The 20,500-nt window shown below is 40.3% G+C and overlaps 1 protein-coding gene and 1 long non-coding RNA gene across 2 annotated transcripts in view; both read left to right on the top strand.

Moving 5' to 3' along the window:
* Window positions 1-4,492, top strand: part of CCDC6 (coiled-coil domain containing 6) — a 49,011-nt gene extending 44,519 nt beyond the window's left edge. Inside the window, exon 9 of the mRNA XM_053949221.1 lies at window positions 1,826-4,492. Coding sequence (XP_053805196.1) covers window positions 1,826-2,017 — 192 coding nt within the window. The 3' untranslated portion in view covers window positions 2,018-4,492. The remainder of the gene's footprint in view (window positions 1-1,825) is intronic.
* Window positions 4,493-5,630: 1,138 nt separating this feature from the next.
* On the top strand, window positions 5,631-7,307 carry LOC128791500 (uncharacterized). Its single transcript, XR_008432060.1, has 2 exons — window positions 5,631-6,624; window positions 6,746-7,307. It is a non-coding gene; the product is annotated as an uncharacterized LOC128791500 (long non-coding RNA).
* Window positions 7,308-20,500: the final 13,193 nt, after the last annotated feature.

The raw sequence follows: 20,500 nt of genomic DNA, 5'->3' as shown, positions 1-20,500 counted from the left end.
TTAGGGAAATTTCTCATATCTTTCAACTGAATTTATTTCCTTTTTACCTGCGATGTTTCATGCATTTCCACTTCATTGTGTTTCTTCTAAATATTTGTGGAGTTTAATGAGCAAACAAAGCCTAAATATTAACCATATGGCAAAAATACCTTATGGTTGTTGTATCAAGACCATTTTGATTTTTCTCAGCAGGTATGGTAGTATGTAAACATTTGTCAAGGTTTTTGCTTATACTTGCCATTCTCAGATGTAAAAACGTATTTTAATAGAATTTTTAGTACAATGCTAAATTATGGGTGCTTTTGGTTCAGATGAGTGTGCAAAGGTAATTGTTATAATTTCACTGAGCTATGGTGGGTGGGAACACTGCAATGGTAGGTAGAACAGAAAGGAAGCTGGGGCTCAGCAGGAAAATAGAATTCTGGTTGGGGCTCGCCCATGGCTGTGTGTCACATAAGTTAGTCACAGGAAGATCTTTATGCTTCTGAAAACATGGAAACTAACTTTATAAATGACTTTGTCAAAGAACTTGCTCTGTTTAGTCTCTGTGAAATACTACTTTTTCTGAAACTCTAAATGAATTGAGTCACTATGAAAAAGATCATCTTGAGAACAAAATACTAATTGTTCAGAGAAAGGTGTCGACAAGCAGCTCATGTGTTTGTCTCCATACTGATACCAGGTCCCCTACTTACATGTATGCAAATGCAATAAATGATACTAAGTGTTTCAGAGGCATCAGTCAGTTTTTAAGAATCTCTTGGGTTTTACATATAAGTTTAATCTATTGTACATAGTTGTGCAGAAAAATAGATACATATATTTGATTTGACTAAACTGCAGTTTTATTCTTGACTCTTCATTTTTGATCTCCATTGCAAAATAAATTTAACTTTACCTGTAGCACATTTGGTATAGAATTGTAATCATGCTTCTCCCCAGAGCTGACCACCTGTGGTCGATTAGTAATTATGGGTAGATTTTTTGTCATGCCATGAGGTTGTTGATTAATGCTAACCAGATAGGTAAGTAATGAGCATTTTTGTTTCAAAAGTGCAGAAGTTAGTGTTGTGGAGTGTGATTTCTATTTTTGCATTGCTAACATTAAAGATGATCCTTCTCCTCCTGCCCCTCAGTTTGTGAAGATAAAGTGGAGTTTAAGTCTTCCTGTTTAAATGTACCAGTTGTTGAAAATCTGTGATTTCGGTTGAGGGGGTCTCTCTAACAACTGCTTCACTCCTGCAGCTCAAAGCATTGGATTATTTTTTTTGTTCTCCCAAGAGCAGCTTGTATTATGCTTTGGTTTTGCTCCAGTGTGTGGGCACTGAGAGTCAGAGAGCTAGGGATTCTGGGCAGACTCTGATACTCAAAGCTTTCCCACCCATGCTCAGGTACCGCATACTTGCACCTCACGTGCCTGCAGCATGAAGTCAAGGGTTCCTCAGCACCTACTGGTTGGGCAGGCACAGCTGGGAGGTGCTGTGCCTGCAGCATCTCATTTCTTTTTAGGTTGCTGGTCATCACGGGTAAACATATCTGCAGGACATGTCTTGTGTTCATTTCCTGCAAGCTGACAGGAAGGAATGCATTTTCTCTTTGATGTCAAGAGTACTTCCCCTTTCCTTTGCTACTCCATTTCAGAGGAAGATTTATTTTATGTAAAAGTTGTATTGTGACTCCTGCAATGTTTTGAAATTTCTTCTTCCCACGTAATTGTTCAGACTTCTTTTTGCGATTTTTTTTTTTTCCTTTGCCAAGATTAGAGGACTTGCACCTAACATTTTTCAGGAGTGTGTTAAACATAATTTCAATATTTGTTCTGCAGAGGCCTTCACCACGAAGAAGTAACAGCCCCGACAAATTTAAACGTCCCACTCCTCCTCCTTCTCCAAACACGCAGACCCCAGTGCAGCCACCTCCGCCACCACCTCCACCACCTGTGCAACCTCCGGGCCAACCCGCGGCATCGCAGGCAGCCAATTTTCAACATTCAGTGCATCCCTCCTCTCAGCCTTAGTGCATGTGCTCAGCAGTCTCTATGTCAGAAGTGGACTCATAACACGGAGCAGTTTACTAAAGCCAAAGGCTTACTTGGCATATTTGGATTTGACTTATTTGCACTGAGGTTATATAGGCTTCACTGTTAATTGTGTTGTAAACGTTTGTATAAAATGCAGCCAGTGTTGTGGGTCTACAACACTAACTTAACAAAGTTTTCCATCAGTGTTTACTTGAACTACATGTATGTCCATTCTCTGGCTGGAACATTTGCTACTCTGTTTGGTAATACGGCATTATGTCGTTTTGCTTGGCTCCAAAGCTTCATTTTCCTGGCTTTTAGGTTTGTAAAATTAAAGGGATACCTTTTTATATTTTTTCATGACAATTTGCAGAAAATGAAAGGCATGATGGGCTACGTGATAAATTCTGAAATATTACAGTGTTTACCAAGCTTATTGAAGATCAGCACTATGTTTCAGTCATTTAAAATATCAGCTTCTAGTGCAAAAGTGAGTCAGACACCCTAATCAGTGCCCAAGACACAAGCTCTCTGGTATTACATAGCAAATAAGCTTAATTCACAGAGGACACATCCATACTTCTCCTGTTTAAAAGCACCTCAAACATATGGTACAGTCAGAACTTTTCACTGAGAGAACTGGCTTGTTGGAGTCTGTGGAATGTACAATTCGTGGACCTTAAGATTTGATGATGTCACTTGACATTTCTGTTAACCTGTAAGCTGCCCATACCATGTGCCCTGTCATGCTGACTGTAGGGGAGTGTGGTCCTGCCCACAGGTTACTGAGAGCTGATTCAAGTGTGTGCTCTTGGATTTTTTTGCTGCAGAAGGCGATGTGATTGTAGAGAACAACTGATGATAATTTCTTTCTTGTTAAAATATATTCATTGTGATGCCCCTGAAGCAAAGTTTGAACAGGTATTTTAAATGTTCAAAAGTCTCTTAGAAAATGAGATGAGCATAGAGGAATATATTGGCCTAACAGCCAAAACTTTGTATTGCTTGGTAGAAACAGAGTACAAGAAAGTAGCACAAAATGGCACTAATGAATGCTTCTTTAGCAGCCTAAGCCGGTACAATGTATAAAGAAATGTATTCCAAATACATTCTTTCCATTCATTTAGCACAAATAAATGGGTTTCACTTTGCAGTGGAACAAAGTGTCACTTCTTGATATTGACATCCTACTCGGTTACATTTTTCCTGAGGTTCCTGTTGAGTACTGGGGTTTATATATTATTGATAATTTTAAATGGTTTACCTCATATATATGGATATGTGGGCCATGGAAAATGACAAGAGAATGTTTATTTTATGAGAATATGTATCTGGCTATAATCAGAGCAGAACATGAGTAATTTATCTTTTGTTTACAAAAGTTTTTTTGACATGCTTAATGCTTTATTAAGGACATTTTTAAGAAGGAAGTACAGCATTCTGGTAGTATACTAACACTTGTACATATAATGTCATGTTTGCCGCTCACCTATTCAGTCAGAATTGCAAACTGAAAATCTTTATGAAAATAGTGCTCTAAATCAAAGTTGTAAGTTAAAATAATGTTGTAAAATGTTCTGCTTAAGGCAAAATTAGAATTTCTTCACTGTAGCTATGTAGTTTCAGCTCTGAGAGAATTTAGAGAAATGCATATATAGTCTATTACACTTCTTAAACCAATATGGGATCAAGTGCATTAGCAAATTACATTACATTAATTATGGTAGTTACTCTCCAGTAAAACGATTCTCAAGATTGTGACAGACCTAAAATTTGACCACTACTTCCACCTGAAAATAATTGACCATAGTAGATGCTCAGCTTTCCATAGAGGAAACTCAGCTGTGAGCATTATAATTAAACAAGTTGTAGGATTGAATGAAAGTGACAGATAGTCAGAGGTGGGACTAAGGTCAAGACAGGATCAGCTTAGTTTGATGCTTTTGTAAACATAAGACGAAGAAAAAAAATATACTCTTTATTAAGTAGGATTCCAGCTCAAGTATCCCAGAATTTGAATTGGGGTGCCCTCCTTTCTGAAGTGCTTTGAGATCCTTGGATGTACGGCTCTATGGAGGGCATTCTCGTGGTGGTAGCACAAATGTGGGTGGAAAGGGAAGAGCCTTTGATGGGGTTTTAAGATCTCAAAATGGAAAATTGCCTAGAATAATTTACATTTGAAGCATATTCCAAAACTGAATTTGTGTAACCCAAGTTCAGCTGCTGTTATAAAGTGTCTTAGTGAACTTTCCTTACTGTTCCAGTGGGACTATTACCAGAAGAAAGTAAAGAACTGACAAATGTATACTAAACCTTGAAAGTGTAAAAAGGCACTAAATTGGCCTTATCGAACTAAGAACGTTGAACAAACATTTGCTTGCAATCAGAAATGTTAAACTCTATTTGTAGACTTTTTGAATAAGATGAGAAATTGTGCACAACCATCTCCTAATAAATGTAAATGGATTTTCAGTTTTCCTTGTGAATTATAGTCATGAATTATGATTCTGCAGCTGTGATTTTATCAGATCTGTAGACTGGAGAAACTCACTTGACAGTGAGGTCCAGCTCACTTTGAGGGCTTAAGTGCTTTGTTTCTCTCAGAAGCACCTGGGTGGTTTTCTGGCATCCTTTTCATCACTAATGCCTCTCAGTTGCACACTGCATTGTCACTAGTTGTGTAAGTCCACAGAAGCAATTTCCAGCTGTGTGGAGCATTTTGTGAGCATACCCCTTCACAGCTAAAGATTAAAAAAAAATAAAATCTACTTTTCAGCTGTTTCAGCAGTGCTTTCCTCTGACAATCAAGCAGCTTTCTTTTTGTATTTTCTCTCAAGGGATCTGGCTTGGACACTGGAATGCAGCTGATACTCTGTAGAGCATTAAAGGTTTATTTTATCCACGATTTGTTCCACGGAAGTTCTTTGGAAGAAGAGGTGGGACTGTATGGAGGTAGTCTTCAGCTAAAAGCCAGATAAGACTGTTTTAATTACATGTACTTTTCTGAGAGCATATTCCCAAGGGCAGAAAATACATCAGAGTTTTTCCAGAAAGTGTTAGTGCTTTTCTATTGGCAATTGGTGTACTGGAGCAGTGCAGAACAGGATTCCTTCTCTGTTAAATGTTTTCATTTAGGAATCCAGCTGCCTGGGTGGAATCCCTGTGCACTTCAGCTAAATGAAAAATGCAGTCTTGGAAGCAATGAAAATGAGAAAGCTTCCTGGGATCTGTGAAAGTTGCACTTGTACAGACTACATGCACTCTGTTAAATACATGGAAACTGATCATGGAGACAAATAAAAGAGCCTTAAATAGTTTGTTAGTCAAAGAAACAGAGTCTCTCATCCTCGGTGTCAATTATTGCTTTGCTAAGGGGATGCAGCCAGGGACCTTGATTGAGTTTTACAGTGTTTTTCCTGATCCTAGTGCTTAGTTTTACAAGCAGTACAAATTCTAATACTGTTCAACTCTTTCTGATGTTTCCTTTTTTTCAGTCATGGCAGTCTATTTCTTTTTGATCCTTGGGAGTCTACAGAGCATGGACTATGCAGAGCATATTTCTCCAGTTCAAACCATCTCATAAGAAACCAGAAGGTTTATGAGTGTAAGCTATAAAATACATACATATGTTACAACAACCTCCTTGAGAGGAAAGATCTCTCCTCTTAAAGAGAGAGCAAACAGAGCCCCTGAATACCAAATGGACTGTATGCATAGAGACAATCTGGTTTCCTCAGTTCCCTGAGGAGCAGAATTCCTCTCCCAGCCTTTCTTTTTTTTTTTTTTTTTTTAATTTGGATCAAGGTTCTTAAAATTGTAAATTATTTTAAATTTCACATCTCACTATAATAAGTACTCAGGATACCTTCATGTTAATTTTGGGTAGCAACCATTAGTCCCAGTACAAGCAGAGTTTGAGTCAGTGCCACGGTGTAGACGGGAGGAAGTCACTGAACATGGCAGAGCGTGGCCTTTACGATGCAGTTAAAGTGGGAGTGTGTGCTCATATAATGATTTCTTTTTCTAAGCAGCTGGTTTTGGATTTTAGGTGTGTTCTGAAGAGGAGATAAACTGTGGAGTTTGGCACTGCATTACAGCCAGCTGCTGCTACTTTAGGGAGAAGAGTGCTTGTGCCTGTTCCACTAGTTGGGCTCCAAAGAAAAGTACTACCTCGTCTTTCAGTTGGGATGATGTGGCCACAGGGTCAGCAGAAATGTCATTGCTGTGTTAGGTTTTGTTCTGCATGTATTACCTGGATGGGAGTCTTTCCTCACTGGAATGGGGCTCCAGAGGTTATAAAGCTTTTGTAAAGGAGGAGTGAAGAGTTAGGACAGATGGTTGAAGGTTGAGTTTGTGAAAATTGTGTCCCTGTCGTAAAATTGCTGCTCCGAGTGCTCTTTTTCTAGGCCTGGAGATTGCCTGTATTAAAACTGTTTGGGGGTGGGGCGGGTTTTTTCTTTTTTGTGATTTCCATTGAAAAAATGCTGTGTTGCAGTTCTTCAAGTTTATGACATTGGTATCTAATTGAAAAACAACAGCAAAAAATCACAAAAAGCAACTCCCCTTTCCACAGAAATATTGGAAGTAGTCTTCTGTGTGCAAAGGTGGGTTTTCTCATGATAAAACATAATTCTGTATCTATAAACTGAGATGTTTTATTCTAGTGGTAAAACCTAAGCTGTCCAAGGCACTTTACTTTGTGATTGCTGACTTTTGTTTTGGCAGGTGTTTCAGATGAAATCTAAGCCTCCTGTGGAGGAAGAAAAAAAAATCACCTGACAGCTGTAGACTGTTCCTTTCCTGCAGAAATACAGAATTTTCCTCAAATGCAAGTGGAACAAGCATCCTTGAGCTTTTCTGAAGCTTATATTTAATTTCAGTACCTTGGTGATTACTCTTGTATATTTAGAGAATCAATGAAGCCTCATTATCGCTTGATTGGGTGTCTAGCTGGTTGTTCCTATGCTTTTCTGATTCTAGTCAAGGAAGCCTGTTCGAATTTGGATCAAACAATGGCCAAAGTGGAGACTTGTTGAGCATGAATCCAAATGGTGACTTTAAGAACATTCACTATGTTGGTGTGGATCAGAGCTTATTGTAAAAACCTCAGATAGAAAGAAGTTTGGGTTTTTTTAGCAGGTTACAGTCTATTCCTGTACTAGCTGTATTATTGCTTTTTTGTATATCTCAAGGTGTTTACATATACTTGTAATTGTTACGATGTGTCTGTAATCAAGCTCATCTGTGCCTTCATGCAGACTCCCAATAAACACTTGATTTTTTTGTATTTACTTGTATTGAAGACTACTGGGTGGGTGTATATTTCCTTCTCTGTCAGCCTGTCATCACTGGGAAAAAGAGGAAGAAAAATGAGAACTAGGGGTCAGAGAAAAATGCATGTTTGTCTTTGTTTTTGCTGTCTTTGATTCTAGTTGGGCCATTCCTTGTGTAAAATGTCTGAGTGTGTAACCTGGGCAATAACCTGTTCACATAATAAAGTTTGCATAGGAGGTGCTCTTCACTTTGCATTAGGTGGATGTTCAAAGTACAAAGCATGCTTGGCTCCATCAGTTTTGCTTCTGTCCTGGAAGAATGTAGCTATATTTCTTGAATTATTATTGTGGGGAAATTCCAGAGTACCTTTCTGAATTAAACATGTCTGTTTTAACTTCTCACAGCTGCTTTCCATGGGAGTTCAGGTTTTTTTTTTTTCCACAGCAAAAGCTGCAGTATTTTTGGTCTTAGTTGACCTCCTTACCTTGAGGGTACTTTTCCTTGGGAGGGTGAATCAGAATAGGAAAATAATAGAGTTTCATCTTTTTACCATTTTTTCTCAGTTCATAGGCACAGAGAGGCATATTAGTACAAAGTTACAGAAAACATCCTACATGTTCTGAGTCAAAAGCTGTACATGGCAGGACAGCTATTTTTCTAATATGGTATCAACTGTGAGGAGGAGAGAAGGCAAAAAATGTTTCCTTGCCTATGCTAAGGGGTGTACTGTATATTCTGTAGCTCAGAGTGCTTTTGCTATTCCTTTGTAGTAGTAAAGGTCATGGTATCAGGTGCTGTCTGCCAGCTTTTCTTGATTGTCTTGTAATCACACCTGATTGTTCAATTAAGTCATTCTATGGTTGATGGATTCGGTTATTTTTTTAATGGAGATCGGTCTTAGGAATCCACTGTAGATTTTGGTGTTTTGACATATTTTCTTAGTAAAACCTTAATCAGTTATTATATTTAATTATTTTAGAGCATGAGCCAGTGTATACTTTAGATTGTAAGCATTTGTGTAAATTGTGTGAGTACTTTTTTGTGCCTTTTGATGTTTCTGATTTTGTCACTTTTTTATTGTGTGCATTCATTCATCAGCTTAGCACAGAGGTCACCTGTGGCACACTCCGTAGCTTGTCTAAGTATTACTTGCTGTGTCTGGCTGTTTTGCCAAGATTCTGGGTTTAGACCTGAAAGTCTCAGAGGTACTTAACCTTATGCTGTGTTGTCTTGGGTGTTGCTAAGCTTGTTGGTTGAATCCACTTGTTTCTTTCCTGTCCAGCTGCTGCTCTGGCCTCTCTGTGACTGCTGCTCTGCTCAAGTCAGCACAGGCCTGTGCCTGCAATGGGAAGCTCTTCCATTCTGATCAGTGAAATCCTTGGGTTCTGATGGCTGCAAATTCCTGGGCGCCAGGCCATGGGTGTATTTCAGCCAATGCTAACCTAGCTGATCCATGTTACTCTGCTCTTGGAACAGGCAGTGGTTCTTAAAAGGCCTTTATTCTCCTCACAGCCCTGCTGCACATGCTGAGCAGGCAGTTGTTCTGCCTGGCCCTGACTGCCACGGCTGGTGGGTCTGTGGACTGGGGCAATGAGCTGATGCTGTCTTTGTGCATGTCCTTTGTTTTCTGGCATTTGTCTGAACAGAAATGAGCCACTTGAGCACTTTCAGAATAGCAGAAAAAAAGGGAGAGATGACATGTTGCTGGTTTAAGTTCAGGTTGCCTCATCCAGGTGATCACCCCTTTAGATGGTTCTTTTTTATTTCTTCCAGTTCTTGTACCCCTTTATAAAGGAAAGCAAGTTCCAAGCATTACAGGGGTTAACTTAGAAATCCTGGTAAACTGCTGAGAGTGAGAGAAAGAATGATGCATTGCACAGCAAGCAATTTTAATAAGCCTAATCCTTCCTGAATGTAAAGGTGCTGGCTTGGCTATCAGTCTGTTTCACGTGCTTCTGAGACTGTTCTGTACCTTTCAAAGTACACAGCACAGCCATCCTACAGCAGCAAGAAGAGGCTGAGGTCAGTCCTGCATTTCCCAGCTGGAGACTGAAGGTATGTATAAAGACTGTTAGTTCACTTGGATGCAGAAAACAAGAAGTACAGTTGGAAGGTCTGAGATGGGAACCTTGAGGCTTTTGAGCCTCAGGGCTGTTGATGAGAGTCATCTGTGTTCCAAATGCTGTATATCAGTGAAAATGCTCTACACCATGTCCTGTAGTTTTTTTCTCTTAAGCCTTGAACATAGCCTGGCATGTGAATTTAATGAAACCAACAGTGATCTGTGGGAGTCTCAAGAATCTGTGGTGTGACCATCTGGCATTTTTGGGGCTGAACTTAAGAAGTGTATGCTGCTACCTCCTTTCCCCCTCAGTCCCTGTAGGCACCCTGGCTTCCCTCCTGTTACTGAAGGCCCCCTCAACCTGGCGTGAAAAAGCAGTGTTGTGACCTGGGCTCTTGCCATGCTGGATCTGAGTGCTTTTTGACAGTGCTGAATGAAACAGGGTGTAAAATTCACTACTTTTCTAGTGAATTTTAACACTATCTTGGCTGCCAACAGCAAATATTAAATGTAGAAGAGGTCAAGAATAAATGCTTCTATCTTTCTGCCTTGAGATGGGAATTTTAGATCTGCTGTGACTTTTTTTTTTCCCACACTTCCTAAAAATCAACCTGATTTTTCTGTACCTATTCAACATTGCTACCTACTTCTGCTTATTTTCTAGTAGGGGAAAGAATTAAGGCTAATAACATGAAGCAGTTTTGCAGTTCAGCTGTGATTGGTACCTGACTTTCTTTGGAATATGCAGATTGCTCATCTGCATCACAAAATTAGGCAAATTGTTTTGGATCGCTTGTATGTAAATTTTTGCAGTTGTTTTAATATGGAAAACATTGGATGGTTTTTGGAAAGATACAAAGCTATTGGAAAGTGTCCAAGAGAGGGATGTGAAGGTGGTGAGGATCCTAGAGGGAAAGCCATGACAGGAGCAAGGCTCAAGTTGCTTGGTCAGGTCAGCTGGAGAGGAGGAGGCTGAGGGGAGAGCTCACTGCAGTCACAGCTTCCTCCCAGAGGAAGAGGAGGGGCAGGCACTGATCTCTGCTCTGTGGTGACACTGACAGGAGCCAAGGGAGTGGCCTGGGGTTGTGTCAGGGCAGGTTGAGGTTGGATGTCAGGAGAAGGTTCTTTATCCAGAGGGTGGTTGGGCAGTGGAACAGGCTCCCCAGGGCAGTGCTCACAGCTCCAAGGCTGGCTGAGCTCAAGGAGCATTTGGACAATGCCCTTGGGCACATGGTGTGATTTCTGGGGTGTCCTGTGCAGGGCCAGGAGTTGGACTTGATGATGCTTGTGTGTCCCTTCCAACTCCGAATATCCGATGATCGGAATTTTTGGTTTTTTTAATCAGTGCCATCTGGGTGTGGTTCCCCTTTCAGGGTACCTGCCCTGGGGTGGTGGCACCATGCTCAGGTACCCCTGGTACCCCTGGGGCCTCCTGGGCCCTCAGGCTGGATCCCAAGCTGTGGGATCTGTGGGGGGAGCTGTGTAACGGGGCTCTCCTCCATCACCCTTGGAGCTGAGTAGGGATAAATGGAAACTGGAACAGACTTGGCAGTAGAGAAATTAAAGTTCCTAAGTATGATGAAATCCTCAGCTGCAGTGCTATATATTTGCAAAAAAAAAGTATTTCCACAGAAACTGTAGCTAGAAATGAGTTTCTGTGGATAAATGATTAAAGTGATGAAGGGTTTTAAACTTAATGTACTTTGTGTTGCTTTTGGTAATCAGGACATAGTTCTGTATAACTTTAAAAAATTTTAGTCACTTTTCCTGCACACAGATTTTTATACAGCAGACTTAGAAACCAGTAAGTGTCATAAGTTTTATTTAAATTATTTTCCTGGATTTTCTGTCCAAAACAAGTGTTAGCTGTGACAACATACCAATGAATTAAACCTTTTAAAAATTACTGCATTCCTCACACTATTAAGGAACTCTAGGACTAGTCTGGCTGTTGTCTTGAGTATTCATTAAACTCATTTTTTATGCTGTTAGTTTCTGAAGGTAATTGAGTGGTTTCAAGTTAACTCTTTCATATTTTGAAAAGACATTCAGTTTCTTTTAAAAAAAAATTATCTGGACTAAAGCATCCCATACTATTATATATATATATAGACACCATGCAATTGAAATTAATGTCTGAATTGAGAGGGGAACCTTTTTAGATTAAACATTCTAAGAACTTCCCAGAGATGCTCCCAGGAATGCTGTGCCCTTGTTCTAGCAGCCTCCCTGATTTAAGGGACAATTTATTGCAAGAAGAGTTTGTGTGAATCAAGATTGCACCATAAAGCTTTGGCTTCTCTTTTATGGTGTATTTTAGGATTTTAGGAATCCGCCTAACTGAAATGCTGGCTCTTTGCATTGAAATTTATGTTAACTATAATTCTAGCTCAAATCTTACCTATATTCATGGGAACACAGTCTCTGGACAGGAATAACCTTGCTAAGCTTGTCTGGAGCATAATCTTTTTTTTCTTTTTTTTTTTTTTTTTTTGCGGGGGGATATTTCTTTCCCCTAGGGAAATCTACATGCATGTGCAAATGGGGTTAGAAATGCCATTGATGTCCTACCAGTTAATTCAAATAATGAAAAGGATCATTATGGCAATGCATGAAGTTCGTGTGCACCAGAGGGATAACAAGGGTGAGGAGAACACACAGTGAGCAGAATACTTGTCTTTGCATGGCCTAGAGTGAGGGGGAAGCTCAGCTTGGTTTCTAACAGAAAAGCAGCCAGATCACAGTACTTCTGCTACAGTTAAAGAGCTGGGGGTTCCAAATACTTTCACTTTACTCAGTCATTACAAAACTCTTATCCTGATTCTGAAACTATTTCTCAGTTTTATGTTTCTGTTAATCATAACAAGGTTTCTGTTTCCCCAGGTTACTTCTTGGAAGATAAATTTAAAGGAAGCCAGTTTCTTTCCCCAAAGTGCTAATGTTTAATTGATTAGAGTCAGGATGCCTCATGATAGTAAAATGTTTGCTCAAGATTTTATAAAGATTTACAAGGTCAAGCCATTAAATGTTGAATAAACTACATTGTTAGAACTGGTTGTGACTGAGATAGTCCTTCAGGCTACAGAATTTACATCTTGAACAGTTTATAGTGGCATGAAAATATATTTAATCCTCTTGCCTTCATTATTTAATTTGGATGTTTCATTGGGGTGGCTGGGTTGTTTTTTTTTTTTTTTGGTGGGTTTTGGTACTTTGGGTTTTTTTGCTAACATGCTGCAAAGTTTTATTTTCTTAATACTTGCTCTCTTACAAATCTTGTTCTTTGGTCCCTACTGCATTTTAGCAATGTTGTAAAATCTTTCCTTTACCAGTGCAGTAAACATTGGTTTTAACAGTTTTACAGTTTTAACTTTAATGGTGCAAACATCCTGTAATTTTCAGATGATTATGAACTTGAGAAGGTTCTACTGTCATCTGCTGCTGACAGTACAACTTCCATACTTGCACATGCTTTTCAGCTATATCCTTTCTTCCAAATTCCTGGTTTAAAACCTGTTCTGAAAAAAAGAGAAAAAAAAAAAAAAAAAAAAAAGCTTGTAATGTTCTTAATTTTTTAAAATTTTTAACAGCACTGCCACTTGCATTTATGAATTGTCACCTGATTTTTACTTAAAATTTATTATTGCAAGGGATCTGTTATTATGTGATTCAGCAATCAGTCAACCTTTGGTAAGTTTTCCAAAACACTTGAATTTGTTGAGGGCTGAAATTGGCACTTTACCTAGACATTGTGGGTCAGCTTTTGTTCTTGTTCCCATGGATGAGATATCTACAATGAAGTTGTTTTGGACTTAGAAGGGCAGAAATGAGTACTGAGTTTGGCTGCAAATTGGCTGCAAATTCCAAATGGATGAGTGGGCTGTGAAATTAGCTATGACATCTACACCTTTTTGAAAATGCCACCGTGGTGTCTAAAGGGAATGCTTCCTCCAAGCCTCGGATCTCAGGGTTCAATGAAAGGCACAGCAACCTTATTCCCACAGGGACAGGAGGAGCCAGGGAACTGTTTTCCTGGCAGTTATGCCCTCATATTGAAGTTGCTCACATGGTGCTCAGGCTGCACTTTCTTCTTCCACAACAAATCCCCAAAAATAGAACAGACACTGAAAGCCTGACACTTGCTACAGCTTTATAATCCAAGTTGGCCTAAGGCTGAGGTGGGGGAAGTCTCAACAAAGAGCAAAGATTCAGCAAAGACTTTTATTTGTTTGTTTCTCCCCTCCCAAGTGCTCTGCTCAGAGGCAGGGTTCCTGGCTGCTCCTCTCCCATTTCCAGAGCAGTTAGCAGTTACATAATGACTGCACGATTTCAAAGATAGGTTAGCGGAAGCCATTAAGGATGTTTTCCGTCTCTGGACTGTAGAAACTTAAGGTGGTTTGTCAGCCTAAAGAAGAAAACTTCCCTTGGAGAAAAATTATCTTCTGCAAACGCAGCTTTAATTCACTGTTGACATATTCAAATTTGCAATTCATCTTTTTAAATCTGTTTTACTTCAACTCTGTTAACTAGGGTACATCTCCTCTAAGATTATTCTCCTTAGTGGTTGATATATAAAATAATATTTAAGAAAAAAACATTTCTGCAACTTGAAGCAATGGCATTTCCTATGAAACCTTAACCTGATGTTTAGGATGCCATCTTACTGCATGTGAAGTCTGTGCCAGTTGGATTCTTGGTCAAATTCTAGTTAATTCTTTTAACAACTATATGGTGAGGTGGGAGAGGAGAAAACAGCAATAAGAAAATGGAAGAGGAAATTCAAGTGTTAGTTTGCACAAGTATGAACTGTATAGGAATGCTTTGTGTGTTAATCAATTGCAAGCCTGTGTAGAGATAATTAAAACAAACTTCCTTCAGTGTTTCAACTGTTTCTGAAATGCACAGGTAAGTAGCATCAAGTAAGGAAGGTTCTATTTCTTTTTGGTTAAATGAACATTGCTTTCTTTGCCTCAGAGACTCTCAGATCATTTTAATGTCCTTGCAGATCCTATGCCTCTTTTGAGGGACTTTCCATTACATAAAAGTAATCCCCATGAGTCAGTGAGGGAATAGCCTTTCTCTGAGGCAGGCTCATCCCTAAGAGAAGAATCTGAAAAGCTCACTCCAAAAACCACAGCCCATTGCTGAGCCTTGGCCTTTGGTCTCATGTCACTCTCTGACTTGTGCAATCCCACAGTTCAAGGCAGGACTGCTTCCTTTCAGGAAGTACCCTGAATTCCTGCTGAAAGTGGTCAGTATTTGTCTTTAATACATGAGTTAGCTTGGGGAAGAAACCAAACCATGCAGTTATAACAACAATAGCTTCTCCAAAGCCTTGTGAATCCAAGGACAAGGCTTTACTGTCTATATTAGATGTGGTAAGTGGCTAATTGCTAACCAAAAAGCAAATTTTTTGAGGTTCAGCTGTTGTAAAGGGCAAGAGGATCAAAGCAACCCCTAGCTAGAAACTGTCCAAGTGAGTTTAGACTGGACATGAACATGCTACAAAATTTCTAAAGCAGACCTGTCTGTGAGCCACTTGCAAGTTCTCCAGTGACACTGTCTGAATGCCATCCAAATCAGTCACTTGGGGCTCTATTTATGTGTGAGAGAGCACTGGGGTTTTTAAGACTGAAGTCGCTGGGCTGGTGGTTCAGCCTCTCTCTTCTGCTGTCATTGTCATGGGGTATTTGTCTCCTGGAGAAAAAGAGGCTTAGGGAAGACCTCATTGCTCTGAACTTCCTGAAAGGAGGATGTAGCCAGGTGAGGGTCAGCCTCTTCTCCCAGGCAACCAGCAATAGGATGAGAGAACATAAACTAAGCTGTGCCCGGGCAGATCCAGGTTCAGTATCAGGAGGAATTCCTGCACTGAAAGGATGGTTAAGCATTGGAACCCTGGGCTGCCCAGGGATGTGGTAGGGTTGCCATCCATGGAGGTGCTCAAAAAAGGACTGGATGTGGCACTTAGTGCTGTGGTTTAGTTGACATGGTGGTGTTTGGTCAAAGCTTGGACTCAGTCACGGAAGTCTCTTCCAGCCTTAATGATTTCATGATTCCAAGGTGGGATTGCATGGACTGAAACACGCTGGTAGGAATCTGCCATTTGCTGACTTGCTCGGATGTGTGATGCACAGATTTTTGCATCCACTGTTTCTGAGCCCAGGAATTCTGTGGGTTAAAGGAAACCAGTGCACAATAGATGCACTTTGCAGAAGGGGTGGTTCCCCTTGCTTTATACATCTTTTCAGCCTGTTTTATTGGGAAGTGTTACGAGCATCCCTTGTGAAATAAGGATAACACCAACTGTCCAAGGCTCAAATGCTATAAAGAAACTCTTTCTGCCTTGTTTAAATGTTGAATTAATGTTTCTGAATATTGACAGCAGTTGTGAAGAGCTGTTCATCCTAATGACCATGGTGCTCTTGTATGACTCTAGCTCTGCTAGCAGGATACATCTGATGCCTGATTTGTGCTCAGCAGCAGGTGCTCTGTAAGACTGTTAAAATGCCATGGCCATGTTGGGTAAGGAGTGTTATTTGTAAGAAGTTTCTGGAGTCTTCCTCAAATAGGGAAAAAGCCACAGACAATGGCATTCAAAAGTAAATCCTGATGCTCACAAAATGGTAGAGGAGCTCTTTAGGGCCTTGTGCATGGCCTGCTGTGTAGATATGTGGCATTAAAGGTGTCACATGAGAATAAGGGACATTCCTTGTCCTGTTTTCAGGTCAGGGATGTAACACACATTTACCTGCTGAACAATTTGGTTTTCTAATTTTTCTAGTCGTTCCATTACTTGCTGTAATGATTAGTGGACAAGCTGGAATACGTCATTTTGAAGTAGATTGCAAGGGTTTTGAAGATAGCTCTTGTTACATAAGGCTGTTGATGGAGGCTGTATGTCAGAGTTGAAAGCCCCTCTAGGTTCAGCTATTACCCTGAAGTTTGGAACCATCCCAAATGCTGACCCTGCACAACTCTGCCTCTGTATCAGCACAGGAGCATGGCATTTACACTTGGGCTGCTAACCTGCTGTAATACAGCATTCTGAGCCTTTCTTCTGGCAGTCTTTGCTGTAAGCTCTTCAAGTAGCAGAGCCCAAAATCCAAAGAAAGTTTACCATAGGTACAGTTAAACATTTATGTCTGGTTTACAGTAAAATTACAGAGGAGTTCCCAAGTTGTTTCAGTGAAGACACCTGTTTTTGTGTTTGTACTTTTTTGGTAAGGAAGCTCCAATAACCAGTAAACTGACAAAGTTTTCCAGTTCTCTTCACAGTCACTGGGGAGATGATTCACATAAACTTGGAGAGAGTATCGCATTGCAGTGGTAGGACACACTGGATATGTTTACATTGTAGTTGTCAGACCAAGCAGGTTTTCAGCTAATTTATTGATTGTAAGTTGTCCAAGCTCTTTGCAAATGCAGTGAGTTTCCCAGACCTTGAGGCAGAGAGTCCAGCACAGCACAATGTTTTGCTGCAGAATAATAGTTTTGACAATTCAGAGGCAGAGCAAGCATTAACAAGGAGAGGACAGGAATAAGCAAGAAACCACGGTATGAAAGCCAGGATTTCTGAGTGGCAGAACAATGCCCCACACCTGCCCAGCACAGGCTGTTTCCTGCATTGTCACATGTGAGCCACTGCAGAGGCTCAAGGAACGTGTCTGCACAGCCCCTCCTTGCCTGTTCTTTGCAAACCGTGGTAAGTACAAGAAAGCAGCCTAAAGGCTGCAGCCTCTTGGTGAGCTTGTTTCTCATCTTGAGAGCTTAGATGGCAAAAGTGTGATGCCAATAGCAGGAGATAAGCTTTTCTTGATTAATGCTTCTCTTTGGATGCAGAAACCCACTTACAAACTATTTTTTCAGGAATTGGTTATGATTGAGTGCTATTGTGGGCCTGGGTGTGGATGCAAATCTTGTCTGTCATTGCTGCGTAACTCTGCATATGTCTGCACTAAATGCAGACTAAGGGTGTTTACAGTGGACAAATCTATAATTAGACTAGCCCTGGGTGTCAGCTTGACATAAGCTTAAAATAACCTTCTCCCATTGTGGAATCTTGCTTTCCCTTTGGTCTCTGCACTCACCAAGTTTGTCTTGGCAGTCAGAATTAAAGGATGTGGGTTTTTTGGGGCTCTTTACAAACATTTGGAGTGATTAATTGTGAACTATTTCAGCACGTGCTGTATTGCCAAGAGATCAGTGATGAGCATAACCACAAAAAGGGAGTGTAATTTGGGATCCTGGTCTCAGCCTGTGAGGACCCAACACTAGGCTAATGGCAGCATTAGAAATAATGCTACATCTGAAGTGGCAGGACTGCATTATACAGAAAAAAACTGAGAGCATTTGCATTGAAAGGAGACAGCAATGAGATGTATTTAGGTTTCTGGCTGTTTCTTACTGCTACTATTATCCTTTCCATTTAATTGACAGAAAATAAATGCCTTCCTTGATACTTTAGTATGGTTAAATAAGAGTGGGAAAAGCTAACTCAGGCCTATTAAATGAACTTAGTACCCAAGCACGATGAAAAGAGCATGTCTGTACTCTGCAGAGTCTCACAGGAATGCATTGTGCTGCTTCCTGCCCTGGTAAATGTGTGCCATTAAACTTCAGTACCCTCTGTTGGCAAGATTTTCTGCAGGGAATAAGCAAACACTGCTTCTGAGGAGCCATCTTGAGGATTGATACTTTACCTGGTGACCACCTCAACAGAAATACTTGCCTTTGATTTGTTGAGATTCCAAACGTGGGCCAAACAGATGACTTCAGCTCCAGAGCAAAAAGATGTCAAAGTCTTTTTTGTATCGTCTTTGCAAAGACTAAAAGCTGCCCATGGGGGGAGAACTGAGGATTTCTGGAGCATCTGGCTGTCACAGCAGTGAATGGTTCCAGTCCCACTGGAGCAGCAGCAGTGTGTGATTTTGGTAGCAGCCCCCTCCTTGTCATGTGCCAGCAGGGAGAGCCTGGAGATAATTCTGTGTAAAACAAACAAGTAGTTTTTTTCTTCTAGGATGTTCTATAATGCCTTTCAGCCACCTCACTGTGCCCTCTGCCACAGCTCTGATTACTGCAGCCTTCACTGGAGTTTGGGACATTCTGGGATTTGCCTTGTTCCTGATCACGATGCTTTTCAGCAGTACTAAGGCTCCAGTTCTCTATTTTCCGTCCATCCACTGCTGAAAGTGAAAATATGTTTAACCATTGTGGATCATATTCTTCCACAGAGGTGATTATTCTAGCCCATTAAAGCATGAAGCTAATACAAAATAGAACTCAGAAAGGAGATTTGATATTCCGGATTAAGAACAAAAAAAGCAGAGATAGCATAAACCAGCCTTCCTCCCTCTAGTTAAACAAGCATTTTATGTGCCCTAAATACAGTAGCTCAGAAAGGAGTGATGGGGGGGAAGGATAAGTTATTGAATTGTTCTCTGAAAAAGTGATTTATTTATTTATTGTGATTTCTTTAATATGCTGGTATTTTCACTGTCAACTGGTTCTCTAATGTAACCACACATACTCATTTCTACAATATTTGCTGCTATAAGAGACAGCTCTGACTTTCGCCTTTCTCTGTAAGGAATCTTCTGCTCTCTAAAGAAGATGGAATCTTTTTCCTAAAACAGTGAGTGCTTTCTTGAACTGTCCCAATATGATAATGCACCATCTTAAATGGGGATTAGCTTTACTGTGAGGGGCATGTAACAGGATCAGGAAAGGGAAGTTGGGGTTGAACAACATAAAATTTGTATCTCAGTAAAAATAGCAGTTGTGGTTTGTACTGGCATTGCTCTTTGTGAATTTATGGCAAACCTGAAGGTCATGAGGGACCTATGCCATAATAAAAATATCCTGCTAGATATTTCCTGGAAGAAAATAGAACTGATAAATCCCTTTGCTTAGAGATACAGGGCTAATTTTATTTCCATTTTACACTCTTAGCAGATGTGATTCATGCTGTCAGCACTTACTTGTCATTACATGGTGCACTTTTGTATTTTAGTTGAAGTGTATGTGATTATTAAAATAGCTTTAAAATAATGTGATTTTCCCTAATGTTCTAAATATGGAAAACTTCATTATTTGCCAAAGCCAAATAGTTCCTTTATCAGTTTAGGGAATGCAAATATATGCAACAGATTCAGAAGATTATATTACTTAAAAATTGTCACAATTCTCTAGTTTGTTACAACAAACTTTTACTAAGAAACTGTACCTCAGACATCTTCCAAAAACACTCCTTGCAGCTGCATTGGTTGATTGTGGTGTGTAACAAGAGCATTGAAGTGATAAACAAGTTAAAATTACTTTGATTAAATAGTTTTTCCCTCATTTGGTAATACCCTCATGAGGACATACAGGTGATTTCCTCATTACCTACATGGGCAGTGTAAGAACCTAAAAAGCCCTTCACCCATTCAGTCACGTAAAAGTAAAGAAACAACAAAGAAATTATAGACTACAGTTTTTTTAAGCTAAATGACTGCTGCTTTTCTTTTCTTACAAGCTTTGCATATGATGTTTATTTTGCACATATGTAGACTTGAAGACTAACATGGGAAACTGATTTATAAAGCAGCATGTGAATCATAGGATGGTTTGGGTTGGAAGGAACTTTGTAGATCATCTAGTTCCAGCTCCCCTGCTATGGGCACGGACACCTTCCACTACACCAGGTTTTTCAGTGCTCCATCCAGACTGGCCTTCAACACTTCCAGGGGTGAGGCATCCACAACTTCCCAGGACAACCTGTGCCAGGGCCTCACCACCCTCACAGTAAAGACTTTTTTCCTATTATCTATTATACACCTCCCCTCTTTCAGTTTGAAGTCATTCCCCCTGGTCTTGTCAGCACATGCTCCTGTGCAGAGCTCCTCTCCATCTCTCTTGTGTGCAGCTGGCTGGTTTGTCACATGTGCTTGGGCTGGGGACACAGTTCATCTGAGCACAGACTTCAGGCCTTGCCCATGTTAGGGGAGCTCTGCAGAGGATGGTGGTGTGGAAACCTTGGATTTAATGTTATCAGTGACAGCCAGATTGTGGGAGGGACAATTCTGCCACTATATCTGCATCTTCCCAGACAAAGTAGGCATTATTCCCTGTCAGTGTAGCTGTGTTGGCACCAGGGAGCTTTGTGG

This window comes from Vidua chalybeata, chromosome 8, assembly GCF_026979565.1.
Source record: "Vidua chalybeata isolate OUT-0048 chromosome 8, bVidCha1 merged haplotype, whole genome shotgun sequence".
NCBI lineage: Eukaryota > Metazoa > Chordata > Aves > Passeriformes > Viduidae > Vidua > Vidua chalybeata.
This window is presented reverse-complemented; position numbering and strand designations above follow the sequence as displayed.